Genomic DNA, 23984 nt, shown 5'->3' with positions numbered 1-23984 from the left:
CTTTAGCTAAATCCCACAAATTCTAATATCATATTTTTATCTTTCTACGTGAAACATTTTAAAATTTCCTTTATAACTTCTTTGATCAACTGCTTACTTAGAAGTGCTGTCATTTTCCAAATGTTTGGTGCTTTTCTTGATATCTTTTGCTATGGATTTTTACTTTAATTCTATTGTAGTCTGAAAATATATTCTTTCACATTCTAATCTTTTGAAATTTATTAAGACTTATTTTATGGTCTAGCATATGATCTACCTTGGTCAACAGTCCCAAATATTTCTTTTAAAAATCATGCGTACTTGAATATGTATTTTGTAGTTTCATATCCTGTTTTATAAATGTCAGTTAGATCAAGGTGGTTGACAGCACTGTTCAAATCTGTATCGCTGATATTTTTGGCCTAGTTCCTCTGTTAATTACTGAAAGAGGAGCGTTAAAAGTCCCCAGCTGTCAACATGAATCTATGTCTCCCTGTAGTTCTGTCAGTGTTTTACCTCAGGTGTTGTGAAACGCTGTGACTTGGTGCATAAAGGTTTACAAAGGTTGTGGCTTCCTCATGAATGAATGAACAACGCTAGTATGTCTGTTCTTGCAGCTCTCTCTTCTTCCTGTTCTCACAGACAAGGGTGGCAGGGGCCTCCTGGTGCTATCCCTGCTCTCACCTGGTCACTACGGTTCTTTTCTTCTCTCCCTCTCTCAGAATCACTCATTCCAATTCAAAGACCAATCAGCAACTGCACAATGTGCCTACCAATTTTGTAATTAAAAGATGATGCAGATTTAAAACATTTTATTTATTTATTTATTTATTTTTGAGACGGAGTCTCGCCCTGTCGCCCAGGCTGGAGTGCTGTGGCCGGATCTCAGCTCACTGCAAGCTCCGCCTCCCGGGTTCACGCCATTCTCCTGCCTCAGCCTCCCGAGTAGCTGGGACTACAGGCGCCCGCCATCTCGCCCGGCTAGTTTTTTGTATTTTTTAGTAGAGACGGGGTTTCACCGTGTTAGCCAGGATGGTCTTGATCTCCTGACCTCGTGATCCGCCCGTCTCGGCCTCCCAAAGTGCTGGGATTACAGGCTTGAGCCACCGCGCCCGGCCTTAAAACATTTTAAACTGTGCTTATGTAAGTCATGTACACCAAACAATTTCCTAATTTATCTTTTATACAAGTTAAGAAGATAGGGCACTGCAATTTATTTTCTTGAGGAGAATTAAGCAATATATCAGATTTTCAACTAACGTTTTACAAACTTAAGTTACCTGATCCAAACAATTCAGCAGATCACAAAGGCAAGCCCACTGTAAGGCAGGAGTTGGGTAGAAAGAATGAAAGCAGGCAGTGAAAGTATTATGACACTCCTGAAGGACAGCTTCTAGGAGACTCAGGGGTTGACTGAGATATCCTTGAGGATCATTATCCAATTTCACCATGCAGTGATCAACTCCTTCTGATAAAATTTTTCTTAATAAAGTTCTGGTTTTTCCAATACACTCTGCTAATTTGCTAGTTTCTTCTACAACTGCTTTTCCTGTAGCTTTGAGGGGAACAAAAGCAGATTGATAATTAAGCAAAATATTAAATATGCATGAAAACAATCAATATAATTCAGTAATTCCCTATACAGCTAAATATCACAAGTACTCATATCTTAGAAACGAAACAACTTAGAGATTAAGTGTAGTCCCAAATTATTTTTTTAATCTAAATGGGAGGGGGAATAAAAATCTAGTTTCAGCATTTAAGTCCAAATTGCTTGTTCAAAATATTTCTATTTGACAGAATTTGTTTAAAATTAAACTTTATTAGATTATTTAATTTTGGCCCACTATTATTTTTGTTATCAGAATGACATGTAATCTATTTTATTCTTTATAAGCAAATACATAAGCATCAGAGCAAGCTGACTTTCTCCCCTTATTTTAGAAGCAGCTTAAAGGCAGCTGGGGGTTATAAACGCTCAGTTATCTCAAAGTAAATCTTCTCAATGTCTCTAATATTTTCTCCCTACAGTCATTTAAAAAAATGCATCATACCTGACACTGGGTAAATTTCACAGGTATAGACACGCAACAACCTCAGACAACAGGTACCCACAAAGCGCAGTCTCTCTAAATCTAGAAGTGTAGCTGTGAACTGGAATCCTTTTAATCCTCGAAGTTCTTCAACTCCTAAGACTAAGGTGGTCCAGCTCCAGTGAAGAATACTCAACAATGACTCAAAACATTCCTAATCCAGAATATGAAAAAACAGACAACAATTAATTCAAATGATACCAGAAACTGAATCAAATGGAAAGGCAATGGCAGATAACTTCAAAGCTTTCTCTTGAATTTTTTTACTGAGTTTTTACTTGAATTTTTTTTTACTGAGCCCAAGACACTTTTATAGTTCATTTACTATAGTGACCCTTAACAGGAACTTTGTTACAAAAAAGGTAAAGTAGTTAAGCATTTATAAAAACAACATTCTTCAATATTTACCTATTTAAAAATAAATGTTTCAGTTTTCCTGCTATCAAGCTATCTAGCTTATCATATAAACAAGGGAAAAATGAGAAACACTTATAAAACAATGCATGTTTACTTGAAAGAAAAATAAAGCTTTTTACAGTCACCGTAGTAAAAAATAAAAGAGTTTTAGTGTTAAATATATTGACACTATCAAATAACTTATTTTATGTCTACATATTAAAATTTGCAATACAAACTATAGTCAATTATTGTTAAATACATTAATAGAAGACAAAAATTGACTAGAAAATACTAAAAAAATCCTATTTTGATTATTTAAAATTCTAGCATATGAGTTTAAGATGGTAGATTTTCTTTGCAGTTCTAGCTAGTCTTCTGGTTTTATCATGGTTACATGATGACAGATACTATCTGAATCTCAAAGCAGAGCACTTATTGCCCCATTCCCACCAAATCCCAGACCTCCTGAAAATGAGTTTATATATTCAATTTTATTTTATTTTATTTATTTTTTGTGAGACAGAGTCCTCCTCTATCACCCAGGCTGGAATGCAGTGGTGTGATCATGGGTCACTGCAACCTCAACCTCCTGGACTCAAGCTATCCTCCCACCACCTCAGCCTCCCAAGCAGCTGGGACTACAGGTGTGCACCACCATACCCAGCTAGTTTTTAAGTTTTTGGTAGATGGGGCTTTCACTATATTGTGCTGGCTAGTCTTGAACTCCTGAGCTCAAGCAATCCTCCTGCCTCGGCCTCCAAAAGTGCTGGGATTATAGATGTGAGCCAATATGCTCAGCTCTATAGTTTACTTTTTAAAGAAATGACTGAAAAAGTTTTGTCTCTAAAGTCTGCAATTACCTAATGGCCACAAAACCACTTAGACATAAATACAAAGGCGTTACCAAGCACAGAAAATGGGATCACTAGAGAAAGCATAACAGAGTCAAAGATCCTTATTTGAATCAAAAGATACCAAACTCAATACTAACAGGATGTAAAGTTACCAAGAAGCCAAAGTTCTCATAGTCTCTTATTCAAAGCACAAGCTCTACAAACTGCCATGGCTCTTTTGGAAGGTCAACTTTGAGAGGATATACCAAAATTTAAATGGGCACATTTCCAGTAGAAGTATGCACATAAGCACACAAGTATTTAAGGATACATGTGAATAGATGCTCATGAAGCAAGATGAAACAGTAAAAAATGAGAATAAAAGTGGTTCTTTGATAGGAATCAGGGTGAATAATTTAGACTAATACTATTCTATGGGATACTATGCAAACGGAAAAGATTGAGAGAGGCAAATGTACTGCCAGGGAAGGATGTCCATGATATATAATATGAAATTTTCTAAAAAAGATGAAAACTGTAAGTATCATGAGAAACAAACAAGCATGTTGTAGAGCATCCTGTATACTAATAAGTTTGTTTGCATATAAAAATGGTCTGGGAAAATATACACCAAAATGTAAATAGCAGGTATATATGGTGATAATGGGAATGGGGGAAAAAACTTCCATATACTTTTAGCATACTTTTATCTCATTCCTACCAGGAATATATATTCACTTGGTGGGTTAAAAAACAAATTTAAAAGGGAAAGAAACATTCTTCCTATGCATTTTACTAGTATGAAAGACTACTAGCTACATTAATAAATCACATTCAGATGGTATCTTATAATTCCAAAAACATCTTATACCCCTTATCTCATTAGAAATTCAAAATGCTATGCTGTAATTTACTTAGGTAACATACATAAGAATCCTCAATTAATACATGAGAGATCTAGACCTTAATTTAAACTTCCATTTATTTACATCATGCTGACTTTCCATTCTGCACCGTTAACTTCAACGGCACTGCGCTTCTTCAAGTGTACAATGGGGATGGCAAGTGGTTCAACAAACTTCCTACCTACATATGCAACTCTTCCACCTAGTTCCTCAATTAGTAGTAATGCTTTTTTGGGTCAGCACCATCCTCAACTTTTCCTTCATTTTCTAATTCATTCAGCATATGCAATCATACATGATTGATTAGAAAAGCAACCATTTATTTATTTCAAAAACAGCAAGGCCAATTCATCCGGTCATGTTAAAATCACAGGCGACACCTCCATTTTTCTATGATTTAAAGAATACATTATCTGTGGTCTAGAATATAAATGCTAATACAAAACCAAATCTGAGTTTATAAATCTAGGCTGAGATAAACTTAGAATAGCAGCTAAACTCTAAACATCAAAATGTATCTGAGGACTGAAGAGAAAAGCTGAAATAAAAAAAAATGGCTTACCACTGAGACAGTTCTTGCAAAAGACCTCTTTAAAATGTGTACAGGTTCACTGGTTTGCTGTTTGCCTTTCGAAGCACTGCCATCACTGGTTGGAAGTCTAAAGGTAGTAGACACACACAAAATTATGTTAGAAAGTCCAATGTCATTTTTTCCTTTTAAAGTATATTATACATTTTTGAATGGGAAAATAAATTATATATTTAATTTTTTTTGCCAGGTAAAATGCCAATACAGGGCTTTTTTGAAACATTTTTCCAAGCTAAACAAGGCTTTTAGCATATGGGCACTTCCTTTAAATCCTACCTTTGCAAGACTGAGTAGTAGAGGCTTTTTCCTCTTATTAGAGAACATATATAACATATAACTTGTATTCTCTAGTAATGCTACTATTAATGCTGTTATTTAAAAGTTATTCAACCAGTGAGTACCTGGGAGTAGTCCAATCCAACATGTTATGTTTGTAAAGCTACATATTACAAACAGTAACTATAATAGATTGCACATTGCATAAAAACCAAACAAACAAAAATCCCTTTTGGGGAAAAATAAGGTTTGTAACCATCTAGATTCATTAAGTGATTACCAGAAAGAAAGACAGGGAGATAGAATCACTGTTCTAGACCATTTCCTTTGATTTTTTTACTGCTTAACAAATGACAACATTTTTTAGTGATGGTTTATATCCATTTGAATTCTTTATTCTAACAGTATTGCAGTAGTCTAGAAATAAATAAGACACACACATAGGCATATGCCTTTATACACGTTTAAATTATTATAAGTTAAAATTTTTACATAATGTTAAAAATATAGTAAATATTTTTATATGAGCAAGTTATTATTTGGTATTTCTGCTAAAGGTGAAAATTTACCAACAGTACGGAATTTTTCAACTCATTTTATCAATCTTATAAGACTACAATATATCAACCAGGCCTGCATCTACAGTCCTCCCCATCTTCCTTGGAATCTCACTTCTCTAAGACAAATTTTATTCTTTTATAACATTCGAAATTAAAGAAAATCAATGGATAGATTTTTTTTGTAAGTCAGTAAAATATTGTTATTGGTATAATACAGATAATCTAAAATTAAGCCTGTGTGGAAAATGTTTAAAAACATACAAAATATTAACTGTTTTTCTTAAATATATTTATAGTTCTACTGGCATATTATAATTGCTGAATGCTTCAAATAATTTCTCCCCATTATGCCACATATTTTGTAATGATTCTACTTCATTATAGCAAAATAATAAACCATACTAATTCAGTATAAATACGCTAAATACCTGTACAATAACTGAGGTATCTGACCAGCATTAACATCTGTACCGTTATTTGATTTCTTTGAACTCTTGAACTGGAAAACAACCCTAAAAAGAGAAAACAATGACACCAAAAACAACATGATCATCACAGGAAATAAGAAATTCAAGAAACATATTTTCAAATCTTATGTCAATGAAAATGATTCACTCTTTTAAATAAAGAAAAGCAAAAAGGTATTTTCTAGATTTTCATTCTAGCTCTGAATGGGTTAGTCAGTAAAATGAAAGAACTGAACCCGTTTAGGACTTCTAAATGAGTAGCTGTCCTGTCCCTCCTAGCTCTCCAACTCAGCATTTTTTTTTTTTTTTTTTTGAGACGGAGTCTTGCTCTGTCTCCCAGGCTGCAGTGCAGTGGCCGGATCTCAGCTCACTGCAGACTCCGCCTCCCAGGTTTAGGCCATTCTCCCGCCTGGGCCTCCCCAGTAGCTGGGACTACAGGCGTCCGCCACCTCGCCCCGCTACTTTTTTGTATTTTTTAGTAGAGATGGGGTTTCACCATGTTAGCCAGTATGGTCTTGATCTCCTGACCTCGTGATCCACCCGTCTCGGCCTCCCAAAGTGCTGGGATTACAGGCTTAAGCCACCGCGCCCGGCCCCAACTCAGCTTTAACCACAGCAGGAAACTTCTAAAATTTCTGCTTACAAGTAGTAGTATAATATCTGCTTGACTAGCTGCATGATAAGCTTTAGCCTCGGTGTGCCATGACATTCCAAGTCTGAATGAACAGTCTAAGAAAATCATACAGTCCAGGGTCAAAGTAGTCTCTTAGTTCTAAATACGTTCTTAAGTTGAAGGGATGCACAGAACAGATGTGATGTTTCCACAGTAGTCTCCTTGAATATTCAGCAACAGGAAATTCACCTCACAAATAAGTCTATTTCTTTTTTGGTCAGCTTTGTTATGAACTGACCTGCACTGAAATATATACTGTTATATAACTTCAACCGATTTCAAATAGTTTATGCTCAGGAGTAATCAAGAATAAATTGAATTTATCTTACAAATGATAGTCCTTTAGAATACATAAATCACAGTAATAGAATATTTGAAATGTTGGATTTAGAGCCAACAGGTTACAGGTCTGAACGTGGTTTTAACCGCAAGTCTCTCAGGAAATAGCAAGTAATTTCACCTTTTTTATTTCTGTAGTCCCTGGAGTATAAAATGGGGCTAATAACTGCTTCACAAAGCTATTGAGGGCATCAAATCAGATAAAACATAAGAAAGTATAAACTGAAAAGTACTCTATACATGAAAGTTATTTTAAAACAGCAAACTTTTCCCTATATTTTATTAAAATAACACACATTGCTGAAGCTTTGAAATTTTAAACTGCTTTCTCATGCATTATCAAATGTAATATCACATATCTACTTCTTTTTTATGGTTCCAAACTCCTCATTATCCTTGTCACCTTCCTCTATATAATTTCTAATTTGGTAATCAAGCTCATAAACAATGTAATAACCAGAAATATATACAAATACCATCTGACAGGAGCAAAGCACAATGGTCTTATTATTTCCTTGTTCTGTCTAGACCTTAACTTGGCATGAGGTTACATGAATTTAATTTTTAGCAGTTACATCATACTCCAGTCTTCCTAAGCTTTTGAATCCTGCTGAAAGTCCTCTGAGGTTTCAAAACAATATTCCTCTAACAAAAATAAGAATTGCATAAGTAACACTTGGGCATTTACTTACCCATCATCTGTGGTAATAGACGCCTGTCCATGAGATCCACAGTCACTGCTGGGTCCTGACACTCGGGCCCATGCTACATACCACCAACCAGCTTGCAGGAGAACAGGCTCATCAAACATCATTGCGTATTTTTCTCTGAGAAAAAATTAGTGAGTCAAAGACAGTATTATTTTTACTTCTCTGTCACATATATTTATTTTTTCAAAATCCCTTATGAAGAAAAACATGAAACTACCTGTATTACAAAATTCTTATCAAACAACATTAAAAACACTCTAAGAAGTCTGGACAAGAACGTAAGCCAAGTATAGTCATTTGTGTTATGGTGATGGAATTACATTTCTTCCTCCTCTTGTTGAATTCTACAATATCCTTAAATGTTATAAAACTTTCATATTACAATAAGATAGAATGTTTTAAACTGATGTTAAAAAACATGCAAATTTTGCTGGAAAATAAAAATCCGAACTTTCGTTCTAAAGCTCATTCATTCAGTTAAATAGTTTTCAGAGGCAGAATATTAAGAAAATGGCCGTGGAGTCAGGTGGCCTGGGTTCAAGGCCCAGTCTGTGACCTGCTAGCAGGGCAACACAGGGCAAGTTACTCTATCCTCTCAGTACCTTAGCTTCTTCACCTGAAAACTGGGGTGAAAATAATATCTAGCTCATAGGGTTGTCCTGAAGATAATGAATTAAGTCAGATAGGTGTTTGCAGTCTGTCACATAATATCTATACAAACATATTAATTTAGAAGAAGAAAAAAAGACAATAAATAAGGCCATCTTCTAAAGGCTATCAACAAGTTACAAAGTACTAGGTAACAGAGTGGAAGTAATGCTTATTGGTTGTAGCTGGAATTGAAAGAAGAATAAAGGGCATTTAAAGAAACAAGAGAATGTCATGAAAAAATCTGTAGAGGTATGGAAGTACAAAAGAGGTCAGGAAATGGCAAGGTGTTCATTATTAATTTCATTAACGCATTAAGATAGCTATAGAAGAGTAGCGGTAGAAAGTCAAAAAAGATGCTGGATATTATGGAAATCCTTTAATGCTCCCAATGCCTTAGGAGTCTGGGCTTTATACATGAGCTAATGAAGAAATCCTAGATGATTCTCTGTAAATGAAACTGTGCTTTATATTTTCGACTCAAACTCATTTGGTCAAAAACAAATGGTAGCCAGGCACAGTGCTCATTCCTGCAATCCCAGCACTTTGGGAGGCCGAGGCAGGAGGATCACTTGAGGTCAGGAGTTCAAGGCCAGCCTGGCCAACATGGAGAAACCACATCTCTACTAAAAATACAAACATTAGCCGGGCTTGGTGGCATGCACCTGTACTGCCAGCTACTCAGGAGGCTGAGGCATGAGAATCGCTTAATCCTGGAAGGCAGAGGCTGCAGTGAGCTGAGATCACACCACTCCACTCCAGCCTAGGCCACGGAGTGAGACTCTGTCTCAAAAATAAAAACAAACAAACAAATAAATAAATAAATACAGCAAATGTCAATGGCACCTTAAGGCTTTGCTGAAAATTAATCAATTAGCTTTCTTAGATTTTTCCCTAATATTCATTTGTATAAAACACTGAAGGTTACTAAAAAAAACTTGTGATATTAGTTAATGCCTAAGAAATAGTCAAAATTTTCTTTAGATTTACTCTTTCATTTTCAAAAGTATTTCTATTTTGTACAAGCAAAGTCAGTATCTTACGATCATCCTTGTTTCTGAAAATATATATTTTCACTAGCAAAAAAACTTACAAGGTTTTAACATAGTTATTGTTGGGAAACATAGCACACTATTACTACTATGAAGCTCAGTTTATAATTTTTCTTATCATAATATTCCCTGCTTCAAACCAGGGAATACTGCTCATAACACAATGTTGAGATAATTCTTAGGATTACATAAAGAGGACTGATAAAGTGTAAGTATCCTCCTACTTAATGAAGCTTCATAAATAAACATACTAATTTTTATAAACTCCCAAAAGGTTTCAGTAAAGCTGCTCACTTCCCCAAGTGTGTTATTACTAAGTATATTCTACCAGCATGATGTCAGAGTACATGCGTAATCTGAATTATGGCCAAATATGACCACTTGACACTAATTACTTATTGCCTGTAATGCTAGGAGTAATAAATAACTGTATTATTATTAGAACACTAACACACTAGGTATTCTGTAAGAGATGCATGAAAATAAAGGTGTGTAAAATATATGCATATTTCCCTTTTTATCTTCAATATTGAAACAATTGAATTAACTTGTGAAATAAATTTATGAAGTGTATTATTAGTTTTAATTCAGCATTTTTGAAAGCAATACTTACATTGCTTAATATATAATTTAATTTCTCAAGCATTTGATATTCATAGCAGATTTAAAACTTCCTTTTAAAGTATGTTTATTCATTTGTAATAAATTTTTCATATTAAGTATGCAAGAGTTACAATGAATAATGCACAAATTATTTACCTAGCAGCACAGTCATAAGCCAATACATCAGTCTCTGCAAGAAGGTCACCATCAGTTTCATGATCTCCTCCATCAGGACCCAATTCAAACAGCTAAGGAAAGGAGAAAGATAATCATTTATATAAATCAGCTATACAAATCTGATGAACAATGTGTTCATAATTTTGTGCATGATCAATGTATGCTGGACCATATCAAATGTAAAAATCAGAGTACCTGCTTTTTTAACATTATTATGTGAAATACACAAACACATGTATTTAAATTAAGAAACAAGGTTTTATGTCCTACATTAATCTCTATTTTCCTAATTTATATATTTATCTATTTATATCAAATGCTCTAAATAGTTATATACAAGTTTTGTACATAACATAAGCATCTGAAAAAGGTGAGAGTACTCAACCAAAAAATTTTAGCTAAGTGAGTTTCTCACTAAGTGAGATTCTACCTTATTTAGAATGAGGTAGCTTCATCACTTACTAGCTGTGAGATCCTGGGACCTAGTTTCCTCATCCATAAAAGGTGGGTGGATACTATAGTTACCATCTCACAGTACTTTTCAAAATTCAGTGAATACTGTAGAATTCTTTAAAAAATAAGTAAAAAGGGTAGAAAAATATTAGCTACATGGAGATAAGAGCAATGTAAGAATCCTTAAAAACAATAGGTAACAAAATATAGTTCGAAGTAATATGGCATGAGAAAAAGATAGATAAAAAGCATGAAAAAAATGACTCTTAAAAAAGAGGGGAAGATCCTCTGGGTAAGAAAAAAAAAAAAAAACAGAAAAAATATCCAATAGAAAAAGGTTATGAAATTAAGTGAAAATAAGAATTATGAGGAAGAGGCCTTTCTTCTCAATAATTATGGCAGGTGAATTGCAAGAGAGGCAGATAAAGATTAAAATGCAAAATTATATGCTAATGACTTAGAAATCTTTCTCCAGCTCAGCTCTTACTCTCAACAGTCATTGGATTCCCCTCATCCTACTAGTTCTATACCTTCCTCCTGCCTTCTCTGTTCTGGTTAATGGTACTTTCGTTCACCTAGTCTCTCAGATAAAAAGTCTGAAATAGGCCGGACCTGGTGGCTCACGCCTGTAATCCCAGCACTTTGGGAGGCTGAGGCAGGCAGATCATACGAGGTCACGAGTTTGACACCAGCCTGGTCAACATGGTGAAACTCCATCTCTACTAAAAATACACAAATTAGCTGGGTGTGATGGCACATGCCTGTAGTCCCAGCTACTCGGGAAGCTGAGGCAGGAGAATTGCTTGAACCCAGGAGGCAGAGGCTGCATGCAGTGAGCCAAGATGGCATCACTGCACTCCAGTGTGGGCTACCAAAGAGACTCTGTCTTAAAACAAAATAGTCTGAAATAATCCTTTTTCCACATTTCTCTGCCATTACTGCATCTATTCTCTTACTGGTACCAAAGCTTGTCAATTCAGCCATATCCCCTATTGCTGGCTGGAATATTTCAACAACTATTTAGTCTTATCTCCATTCTTTCCTTCTTCTAACCCATTTTCCACAAAGTTGAGGATTTTTGCAATCGCTTCATGACCCTTAGTACCCTTATAAAAATATCTTATCAGAATACTTTCTTAATCTAAAATTATTCCTTGGTTTCTCATCTCCTCCACAGCATGATATGAAGGTTCTTAATAATTTATCCCTAACCCGACTCCTGTATTTACATTCAACAAATATTTTTGAACACATACTGTATGCCAAGCACAGTTCTGGAAATTGGGCATAAAGGGGCAAACAATAAGTAAGAACAAAGAATTGGGGGCTATTGGGAGTAAGTCTATGGTTGGGAACTGAATTTACAGTTTCAAATAGGCTTACCAGGGAATGAAGCTCTGAAGGTGATGGGGAAGTAGGCTATGTAGGTGCTGAAGTGAAGAGAGCTGTAGTTAAGAGGAAACAGCAAGTGAAGAGGTACTGAGATTTGACTGTGCCTGGAATGTCTGAGGAACAATAAGCAGGCAGGTGTCACCAGATTAGAGTGAAACAACTAGTGGAACAAAAGGTCAGAGAGGTGATGACAGCCAGTTCTGATGGGGACTTTGTAGGTCCTTCTAAGGCCTTTGGTTCTCATTCTAACATAGGAAGACACTACAGGATTCTGAAGAGACAATGACGCAATCTGTTGTACATTTTAAGAGAATCACTCTGCCACACTGAGAACAGAATAAATGGGGTGAGGGCAGACACAGAACACAAGTTGGGAGGCTATTGTAATAATTCAGATGAGAATAGCTGTGGCATGACCCAACCTGATACCAGTGGCAGTTTTCAGAAGTGGTTAGATTCTGGATTTATTTTGAAAGTGGAACTGACAATATTTGCTGCCAAAGGGATGTGTGTAAAAGAAAGAGTGGAATCAAGGATGACTCCAAGATTTTTGGCCTGAGGAAACAGAAGAATGAAGTTAACTCCACGCTGAGTCAGTTACCTGGGATGGGGAAGAACATGAGGATAGCAGGTTTAGGCAGATCATCAGAAGCACAGTACTGAATACGTTACCTCCAAAATGCCTATCAGACAGTCACGTGGAGACACAGAGTAGGCTGTTGTACATACTGGTTTAAAGGTCACAGAAGAGGTCTGCAAGTTTAAAAGTCATCAGAGATAAATGTCCATGAGGCTAGACCACTATGAGGAAGAGAATATTTTTAAAAGATGTCAAAAACTGAGTTCTTGGCACTCCAACATTTACAGGTCAGGAAGATGATGAGCAACCAGCAGGAGACTAAGAGAAGTAGTCAGTGGGACAAAAGGAAAATGAAGTGTGGTGTCCTGGGGAAAAGGGAAGAAAGTATTTCAAAGAAGAGCTCAATTGGGTTAAATTCAGCTGACTGGTTTAGGAAGATGAGAGCTGAGGCTTGACTACCGAATTTAGCAATATGAAAGTCATCAGTGTCCTTGACAAGAGCAATGTCAGTGGTGGGGGCAAAAATCTGACTGGAGTAGGTTCAAGTAGAAATGGTGAGAGAGAGAATGCAGGCAGAAAGTATAGAAAGAATATGTACAGAGACTAGCTAGGGGGATAGTCCAAGACAAATACCTTTGCCTAGGGTAGTGGTAGAAGTGTTTTTTTTGTGGGGAAGACAGAGATATAGAAGGCCTATCAAGAAAAATGTCTAGGTTTCTGGCCTATGTATCAAGCATATGGAGGATGGTACTAATCATGAGAGAGAGAGAGAGATCAGTGGAAGAGCAAGAATTCAGTTGAGATATTATGACTGATAACTGATGTGCCTTTAACATATTTACATGAAAATGCATCAAAGAAGTCTGAAATGGAGATACAAATTTGGGGATTATGGTATGCTGATGGCTATTAAAACTTTGGGCTTAAAAGAGGATACATATGAGAATATGTGAAGAAAGGGCCTAGGGCTGGGTCTTTGAGGAACTCCTACATTCAGTGTCCAGGTGGAAGGGAATGAACCTACCAAGAGATAGAAGAAACAACTAGAGGTATGAAAACAAAACAAAAAAATAAAGAAGGGCTTAACAAATGTATACATTACAGAGAGGTAAAGGGAGGGGGAAAAAAGACTGACAGCTGTTGAAAGGCCTTAGTCCACTCAGTGGATAATTGAATACAAAAGGCAAGATCATTTCCAGAGGACAGGAGGAGTGAGGTAGAATTTGAGTTTGAAAAAGAAAAATAAGGCCAATATAAAAACAACATATATGGAAGGCCTCTACAATTCTACATACCACAGTGTTTGAAGATAAGGTCCACTATGTTGTTCACTATTGCGAAAATAAAAAATCTCTTAGAGCTAGAAAAAATACATCCTCCTGATGAGCTTATTAGACGTTGTCAAGCAGAACGACATAACACATTGAGGTTGCTTCTCTAACGTGAGGATGAATCAAGACATCCTAAAATAACCACCTTAAAGCAGTTGCACTGAAAAGAGCGAAACTACTGTTTTTCTTATTATCAAAATACATGTGCTACAAGAGTTCTTAATCATTATTCTATCATTATACTCCATATACCTACAGGGGCTTTAAATTTTTACTTTATTTATTCTTACATTATCTACTTTTTTAGCGTATGTATTCCAACTATAACCAGAAATAAGCAAATACTTCTTTAAGTTTGTCAGTTCTAGTTGAGCCTCCATGGGGAATGTCCTTGGAAACCACCATCATGAAGAAGAGTGTTAACATATTGGTATCATTTTTAGATATTATTGAGAGAACTAAGAAAATACCTCCTGAATAGACGACATTTAATCGAGTTTTTTTGGAAAGCCTGCTATTGAAATCCAGGCAGAAACTAGTTTTTTCTTTCACTTTTAGAACAAAATCAGGTAATTTGAGAAGCAGAACCTTCAAGCTATTAGTGGATATTCAAAGAATGAACATATACTTTGTTTAGGATGATTGTTGGCCCTTTTGGACACGAATAGGTGTAGTGAACATATGACTCTTGAGGATTTTTAGTTTGCCTATCACATGGAATCCTCCCCTAACACTATCTCTCACTCATACCTGGTCTCCACTCCTGGGGTGAAGATGTCTGTTTACATAGTATTTGGCACTAAAAATGCTCAAAACATTTAGCTACATCAAAATGTCCCTAAACAGTTGTGCCTCCTCTGTCATTGAAATGGCTATAAGAAAGTAGCCACATAAACAGGCGCTGGTATTGCTAGGCCAGCAGAAGTTCCATACAAAGGACTGAGATATAGCCTTTTTTCAGTAGTAAATCGTTGAAAAATAATTTTCATTTCTTCCCTTCTTACAGAATTTTGATTTTTAATGAATTACTAATGTAGTATTACTGTATTCGATTTTACCAATGTTTTCTCTATCCCTTTTAAAAAAGAAGCATTAAAAACAACAAAATAAACCAAGTTAAAAAGGAAAAAAAGAGACATTAAATAATAAAATAATAAATTTAAGTACAAATCAGTATCTTCAAACAAAAAAGGGCAACACTGTTGATGAACTTTACCTTAATTTTAGCAGTATATTCTCCTCTACCTCCAAACAGACCAAGACCACCAAGTAAAATATCAGTGTCGGCACTGAAACGTATAGCTTCTACTGAATGAGCAGAATAACCCCAGCCTCCTCCATGACCTAGAACATATAAATCATAATCTATATTTTAAAAGATCCATATATATTTCAGTTGTAAGACAATATTTCCTAAACCTAAGTATACATACTTTCAAACCGGTTTACCACACTATAATCTTCTTTAGAATAAACCTTCATTACTGCTTGAGTCTCTTCCTCTGTACTTGCAACACCCATTTTTAAGTCCTGCATAGCTGCCAAGGTATCAAGACAACCTAAAAATAAATAAACAAAATTTAATTCCTTGAAATCAAAATGTCCTATGGTATTGATGACATTAAATGCTATAGGGGATAAATTAAAATAAATAATTTTCTTCATTTAATGGAAGAATGCTTAAAACCAATACAAATTCTCCCTTGTCTTATTAATGATCATATTTAAACATGCCATATGACAACCTTTTATAGAAAACTAGATCTCTGAAAAGTTGAAATCACTTAACCTTTGAATTCTTACAAGGTTATTCCTTTTATGAAACTCTCCAAATTAGTTTGATTCTTAAAGTACTACTTGAGGAAGACACATTAGTGTCACACAACCTTAATCAATGCTAGTCTGGGGGTCTACAATGGAAACCAAAATTAAATTTGAGAAAAAAGAAACAAAGAGTTCCATTTATGATCTAGTAATTACACTTAGGAATATGATTTCACAACTGCAAGTGCTAGAGTCTTAAAATGAGTCTTTTTAAGGATCATTTTTAAAAGCAACAAAACACATAGTTATGTAGAGTGATATAAAGTTTCCAGCTACAAAATAAGTATGCTGCAAAAACATTTTATCTTATCTTTAAAAGTTAATACATTCAAGTTGAGCAAAAACATTATTTTTAAGGGTCTACCTCTGGGAAAATTAAACAAATGCACATACATAAATCTTTGATGGTGTTAGTACAGGTCTCAGGTATTGTTTTTTTGTGGAATTAGCCTCTTAGAGGATTTAACTTATTTTTTATATTATTATTATTTAACAAACAAGACAGAATTACATATAAATTTAAATACTCCAAAAAAAACCCTGGACAGCACACATTTATGTGAATTAATGGTACATCAAATGGCAACCCTACCTAAAATGTGCAAAGCTGCATGAGATCGGGTAGTGAGGGCCCTTGATCCCGTTGGCAAGGCAAGTTCAGGACTTAGAATACTACATCTGGACTGCATGTCTGCTGCAGAGGGAAGCCTGGCATCAGCAACCACTGCATTGTAACACCACAGCTCTCTAGTATTTGGTCGAAACCTTTAAAGAAAAAGAATAATTACAGCACCTCCATGTGGTTTTGTTTTAAAAAAAATTCCTAAAACATAACTGATGATACAAAGAGAATAAATAATACAGTCAGTTCAAAGAGGACAAATATAGCTCATTATCTTATGGATCTAAGCTAAACATATAAAAAAACTACATCACTAAACATGAAATAATTTGAAAACAGTAATGTAGATTATAATACTTAAAAAATACAGCAACTGACTGTATACTTAAAGTTTTGATACACACATATAAATATGAAACTCAACAAATACCCCATTAAAACAGTTTAAAGACAAAGGACAAGTTGAAGAAAAATGTGAAATGTACATGGAGACAAAGCTACAATATCCTGAACGTATAAGAGCTAGAAACAATCAATCCATAGCAAAAATGGGCAAGGACATGGAATGCTATCCACAGAAAGGAAGCACAGATAGAATGGATGTGGATGTTCAACCATATGAACAAACAGTAAAAACCAATAAAAAACTTAGGAACCCACAACATCCTCATCACCCCACTTCTCTTATCTCTTTTGTAACAAAAACTTCAAAAAGCTATCTCCACTTCCTGACCTCTTTTAGGGGTCGGGAAGTGAGGGATGCAAGCTGTTGTTTAATAAATATAGAGTCTCAGTTTTCTGAGAAAAAAAAGTTCTGATGATCTATTTCACAATAACACAAATACACTAAACACTACTGACTGCAGACTTTCAAAATGATTAAGACGGTAAATTTTACATTGTATTTTTACCACAATTAAAAAATTTTTAATTATTTTTCAAAAACACTTAAAATAGCCTTTGGGGGAAAATAAATTATATCATGGTAGCTTCTATAATTAGTAGCATTAATATTACTGCATTATTGCTTTTGGGAAGTCTTGTTGATCTCATTGTTCAGGTGATCATACTTTTCTCTCTAGTTGCTTTTAAGATTTTCTCTTGGTCTTCAGTATTCAACAGTTTCATTAACTCTCTTGAAGGTAAATAATGGAAACACATAGTTTCTAATATCCATGGATTAAAATCTCTTCTTGCTTCTGGAAAATTAATGTAAGGGACAAGAAGAGACTAGAAATTATCTGCACCCCCCACCAAGCCCCACCCACTCCAGATGAACGCATATTTGACTGCTTCCTCTACTCTATGTTTACTTTAACTCCAAATACAAAATTCACTGTTTCCTCTACCCCTTCCTTTTCATGTGTAACATGTGCATTCAGTAAGCCTAATCAAAACCTTACAAGAATGTGACCACATCCTCTAATTTTTTCTTTTTCCTTTCTCCTCCTGCTCGCTTTTCCTCTTTAAATGCTGATGCCCTCAAACCTCTTCAGAAAAAGTACAGGGCACAGATCTCTGTGGCTTGTCTTTTCTTCCCAGGCATCTTCTCAACCTTGGCAAAATAAACTTCTAAAGTGATTGAGACTTACTTCAGTTATTTTACAATTCTGTGAGCCTATCTTTTAACTCAGCAATTCTAAAAGCTAGCTTACGGAAATACTCCCACATGTGTATAAAACTCTGTATATAGATAACTGTGTACTTGTTCACTGTAGCATTGTAGGTAATATTGTAATATTAAAAAAATCTAAAATGTTCACTGATGGGCAAACAGTTAAGTATATTTGGTATATCCAGACTATAGAATTCCACAATTTTAATAATGAAGCTGTTCTTTAAATACTGACTTGGAAAGATCTCCAAATTATTTTTGAGCAAAAATCTAAAGTAGGAATGTTTTTATTTACATAAAAAGAAAAATACATGCATTTTAAAAGGTGGCAGATAATATAAATCAAACTTCATACTTGTGATCCACAGAGAAGGCTAGTGGGATCTGGTATGGGAAAAGAAACAGATATAGAGTATGACCATCCTTTGTCCTGTATGTATTTTTGCTTTTTTAAAAAAAATAACACAAATTCACATATTATTTGTGTAAATTTGTATGTGGGAAATAAAATAGGTATTCTTAACATTTATCTGCTCTTTATAGATGTTTCAAATTACTCAAAGTTTGCTCCTGAAGAATATAAAAGGAAGCAGATGCAGGCCAGAAGGAAAGTCAAAGTAAGCTAATATTGGATGTGCAATGCATATGATAATTGTAAAGTATAAGTGCCCCACTGAAAAACACAGAAGACACAAAGCAGCCAGAAGTCAGGATAACAGAAATTCTGATCCTGATTTAAAGAAAAATACCTCTCAGCTGTTTTACCAAAACATCTCTTAATCTTTGTTTTCCAGCAATGGAGAAATTGATCAAGGAGCTGGCAAGGCATTTGAGATCATCTGTCTCACTGCTACCACCATAAGTGAAAAAGACAAGGTTTGACCAGCTAAATATCATACTTGAGAGTTCTGTTAAGACCCCAGGGAAATGGTTCTATTTCAAGTAAGTTTTTGCCATTAGACTTAGTTACATCATTATTGCTAACTTAGTGAACGCATCCAGAAACAGATTCCATACTGCCAATTTTTATTTTTGTTTTGTTAATGCAAATTTTCTTCTTTTAAAAATAAAACATGTAAAAACTACAAAACAATAAAACATCAGTTTACACCTAAGTCCAAACCAGAGCCTGCTCTTTGGTAACTAAGTCTCTTGAACACTGACTTCTAATCAGTAAGTAACTGCAGCCAATTCTATCTTTACATCTATTCTCCTCTCTATCCCCTCCATTCTATCCCACTGTGACCACTCTAACTTTGGTTCTTAATACCTCATGTCTGCCTAAGAATGATCACAAAAGCCCACTCACCCATAGTCTCTTGTTATTTCATCTACTCTGCACGATGCTGCCAGGGAGATGTAATTGATTTGGGATGTACTCAACTCAATACTGGCCACTATGCCTTCTCATAAAATGCCCAAATAAGCGAGTAAGCTGGCCAGCAACCTGGGAAGTGCAGCAGTCTCTTCACTCTGAATGCAAGCCTCATGATTAATCTCTGTTTTGGAACAAGGAAGAAAACTACCAAGGAGTTGCCAAGGCAGTTGAGATAGTCTATCCCACTGCTACCATGTAGCCTCTCAGAACTTGGCTGTCTGATGAGAATGCAAGCAGGCATTGGTAGAAGAAGGAAGACAGTGAAAAAGTTTCCTTACTCTCCTCACTCACACCACTTCAACCTTTCAACTCACTGGAATCTTGCCTACTAAAGCTGGTCGCAAAAGGAAAGAAGTGCTCAGCCCTGTGATGAGACACTGTGGTGATGGCAGGGTACACCTCCTATCAGTATCCAAAGCTAGAAACCCTAAGAAGGGTAACTTACTTACTCATTTTGTATATAAAGCACCACAATAAATTTTAAACACATGCAATTCTTGAGTCTCTTTTGTGCCCTATTTATCTCTACCTTATAATAATTCCCAGAGTGCATATAATCCTGTATATTTCTCTACCAGTAAGAGTATTTTTAATGCACATTTCTAAAGGGCAAGCTCAATTATCTTCTTTGTTCTTTATTGTCTTTAGCATAATTTCCTCCTCATAGTAATAATTATGAGAACAAAAAACAGAATGAATTATATACAATATAAACAGAATTGATGACAGACTAAAAATAACAGAACTCTCAACAGTAAAATTAATAATTATAATGATAATAGCAAACACTTCTATGGCACCTACTATGCACTGTGTAGTACTAACATCCCCATGTCATAAATGAGAAAACTGAGGCACACAGTCAAAGTAATTTCTCCAGGGTGACACAAAAAGCAAGTTGTGGAGCTGGGATAAACCTAGGTAGTGTTGCTCAAAATGCATGCTCTTAGCCACTATGCTATACTATAAAGATCCCTGTGAATCACTGAGACAGAATTGCAGTTATTAGATAAACAGGAGAGTACTCACGTGTGAAAAGTCGCCCTATAAATAAAGTTTATATTACCATAAGAGTATAACTGCATCAAAACTTATTACTGTTTTATAAACTGAGATACTTACCTCCAAATTACATCATATACAGGATCAAGACACACACCAAATCCTTGCAGATCCTCTTGTTCTGAGTCATTAAAAGTTTTACAACTCCCATCCACTTTATTTATCAGAAGGCATTTAAATGGAGGAGGTTCTGATATAGAAGCAGGTACCAAGCCTTAAGAAAAAAACACTTATATATAATTTTAATATATATTACCTTTTTTAATTCCCCAAAACCCATAAAGTAAGTAATATTATCTCCATTTCTCAGATGAATAAGTGGAGAATGAGAGAGGCTAAGTAATTAAAAAATCTTTAAGTAGGAGAATTAGGAGTAAAACCTCAACATGTCTAAATCCACAACACATGCTCCTAATCTCTTGCTATATGACTCTATTATATAATTATTCACAGTATCATGGACACAGTACAGATTGATACGTTGGTCTTCGTGAAACTTCAAAGTTTGATTTATATAACCTCCCATAAAAATTAATTTCTAACATTTATTTAGCAAGAAACAATACATAAAAATCTCTTACTCCAAAATGGATTTTATCCTACTAGAATTTAGTTTATAGTTCTACTACTGTCTAGCTCACAAATACTGTGGTTTCCAGATCTCCCAATTATTCCATTCTTTCAGCACACAGACACATATAAACACAGACATTTATAGGCTTTGCTTAAATTTCTTTGACCAGAAAGAAAACAAAAAGCTATAAAAGTATATTTCATTATAGGGAAAGATAAACCGTTTACTATCAATCAAGATGAGTTTGGAAGGGGCATTTGTTTATTTTTGGTATTACCTATTATGTGTTTACTGGCAAAAATTTCTGATGTAGCAAGTACATGAGAATTAATAAGTGCTTCATCAATTCGTAAAAAAGTCTGGTCCCCACTTGCACCTATCCAAGTAGCTTTTCTTCCATATTTTGATCCAATGTTAGGCATGGGAGCTGGCTTTGCATTCCAATATGGCACATCCAAAATTGGTCTGCCCAGTTGTCCTTTCTAAAAGATTAAATAAACCATATTAACAATATTGCTGTGTAAACAATCTAATTTTCATAAAGTTAAGGAGGCAGTAGATAAAAATCACTCCATGAAACCTTATTTTTTACCAATTGTTAGTTGGGTTTTTAAAATAAATACCATATATAAGAAATTTGGACCAAACATGTATAAAGTAATAAAATAATTTCTATTATTCCTGTAAAGTCTTATTAAGTGCATTATTTAAAAAAAAAAAAAAGTTTGAAATATTTTCCACACAAGAAGTTATCTCCAAAATACTTTGTCTTCACCTACATTTAAATGAAAAGTATGATAAATATACACAATATGTCAAAATATTAGTATTCCAAATTATTCATTTAAAAAGTCACTTTGACATTATAAGTTGATAGTATAAAAGAAAGTCACTATTGAACTCATATAACCTGAGAATATTCAAGTAAAAAGACCAAAATAAATACTGGAACTGTGAATACAATTAGAAAAGTATGTAATGTTGTTTTCACATGGTATGTCCCTAAGTTATTTCATTTATGTTTTAAAACAAACAGCACAACCAATGGCAAAGTATCATGTTTTAAGTAAATAACTATTAACCACTTTAAAAGTATGGCTGTCTATAGGGACCTGGTCAGGTGAGAGTTTAATTTAAAAAGTAATAGGAAGTTTCTCACTAGTAAGCCTGTAGCTGAAAAAGAATAAAAGAATGATGACATTGACTCAGTAGACATTCCTCCACCCTTGGCTCAAGACCTCTCTCCCCCCACAGCATTCGGGAACAAGGGAGCCTGGAGCACTGCCAACACTCTGGTCACGTTCTCATCCAACCACCAGGTAGCACAGCAAGAAAACACAGCCACAAACTAACTGTGGAAGTAACTGAGCTTCAATCCCTAGATAGAACCAGGAAAGGAAACTTGGCAAGCACGTGATTAGAGAAGCAGCCAAAACATTCAACATTTATTTCTCACCCTCTTTTAAGATCTGTCCTTATTTTTTGACAAAGAAAAATAAGAGAGCATAAAAATGTAAACAGAGGCCAGGTGCTGTGGCTCATGCCTGTAATCCCAGCACTTTGGAAGGCCAAGGTGGGAGGCTCACTTGAGGTCAGGTGTTTGAGACCAGCCTGGCCAACATGGGAAACCTTGTCTCTACTAAAAATTCAAAAATTAGCTGGGTGTGGTGGTGCACGCCTGTAATCCCAGCTACTTGGGAGGCTGAGGCATAAGAATCACTTGAATTTGGGAGCCAGAGGTTGCAGTGAGCTGAGATCATCACACCACTACACTCTAGCCTGGACAACAGAGCGAGACTCTGTCTTATGGAAAAAAAAAAAAAAAAAAGTAAATAGTGAGCAAAATATATCACATACAGGGATATATTCTGCTTTTGGAGGAAAAATAAATTCTTTTCTTTTTCACTGATCTTTTTCATTGACTATTGAAATAAATATGTATTCCCTTACTACCAACTAACATGAAGAAAAGCAGTCCAAAAATGTGTCAGATATCTGCACAACCCTGTAAAGACTCAGAATGTGGTTACAAATAAGCTACATTTAAATTCATAAAAGCTCAAAACTAGGACGGCTGCGACTGGAGGACAATGACTGTCTGGCTTCAAATCTTATCACTTACATAACCACCTCAAAAGACACAAAAACATGCTGTGCAAACAAATCTACAGGTGACTCAAACCTTCAGCAGTATAAGGAGACAGCGGGTGTCATGATCTCTATGTTTCCTGTAAGCAGAAGCCAAATTCCAAGAGTTCTCTCTACCTGCCTGGTACTGCAAACCTGAGGATGTGCAGAGCATGAAAGGGGAAGTTCTTAAGAAGAACAGAGGCATGTGGAGAAGTTAGAAAAAGCACAGGGAAACACATCCCTCCAAAGAGAAAGTTAACCTTCAATGCCAAAATACTAAATATGGATCCGAAATTTAAGGATCAGAGCACCAACTAAAGGCAAAGGAACTTGAAAGTAAGCAGGACCATTCCTCACTCATCAGACTGGCACAAATTAAAGGTACCACAACACATTCTGTTGGCAATTCTCTGGAAAACAGGCAATCTTATACACTGTTAGTGTGAAAGCAAAATACAGGAGAATTGTTAATATCTCACAAAACTACATAGGCATTAACCCTCAACCCAGTAATCTCACTTCTAGGAATTTATCTCAAAGATACATCTCGAACAATATTCATTACTATCATTGCAAAGTATTGGAAACCATGTAAATATACAAACATAAGAAACTGAATGAATAAACTATCATATATATACACAATGGAGTATTCGATGGAGGTAAAAAAAAAAATGAAGAGCTTTATGAACTGATATGGAGTGATTTCTAGGAGATATA

At 35.2% G+C, this 23984-nt stretch overlaps 1 protein-coding gene across 16 annotated transcripts in view; it reads right to left on the bottom strand.

The window, feature by feature from the left end:
- MYCBP2 (MYC binding protein 2) overlaps positions 1-23984 on the bottom strand; it is a 282822-nt gene that overhangs the window by 139488 nt on the left and 119350 nt on the right. For 15 of the 16 annotated variants that reach the window (XM_023186011.3, XM_026446684.2, XM_026446688.2 and 12 more), the window contains 11 exons: positions 21412-21616; positions 20621-20774; positions 16476-16648; positions 15493-15618; positions 15276-15403; positions 10283-10374; positions 7806-7940; positions 6063-6146; positions 4772-4868; positions 2034-2226; positions 1260-1534 (listed from right to left, as the gene is read on the bottom strand). In XM_023186011.3, coding sequence (XP_023041779.2) covers positions 1260-1534; positions 2034-2226; positions 4772-4868; positions 6063-6146; positions 7806-7940; positions 10283-10374; positions 15276-15403; positions 15493-15618; positions 16476-16648; positions 20621-20774; positions 21412-21616 — 1662 coding nt within the window. The remainder of the gene's footprint in view (positions 1-1259; positions 1535-2033; positions 2227-4771; positions 4869-6062; positions 6147-7805; positions 7941-10282; positions 10375-15275; positions 15404-15492; positions 15619-16475; positions 16649-20620; positions 20775-21411; positions 21617-23984) is intronic. The other variant, XM_026446685.2, reaches the window with a different exon arrangement.

Source organism: Piliocolobus tephrosceles, chromosome X (genome assembly GCF_002776525.5).
Source record: "Piliocolobus tephrosceles isolate RC106 chromosome X, ASM277652v3, whole genome shotgun sequence".
Classification (NCBI taxonomy): Eukaryota; Metazoa; Chordata; class Mammalia; order Primates; family Cercopithecidae; genus Piliocolobus; species Piliocolobus tephrosceles.
Note: the sequence above shows the minus strand (reverse complement) of the source record. Positions and strands in the feature narration are given on the sequence as shown.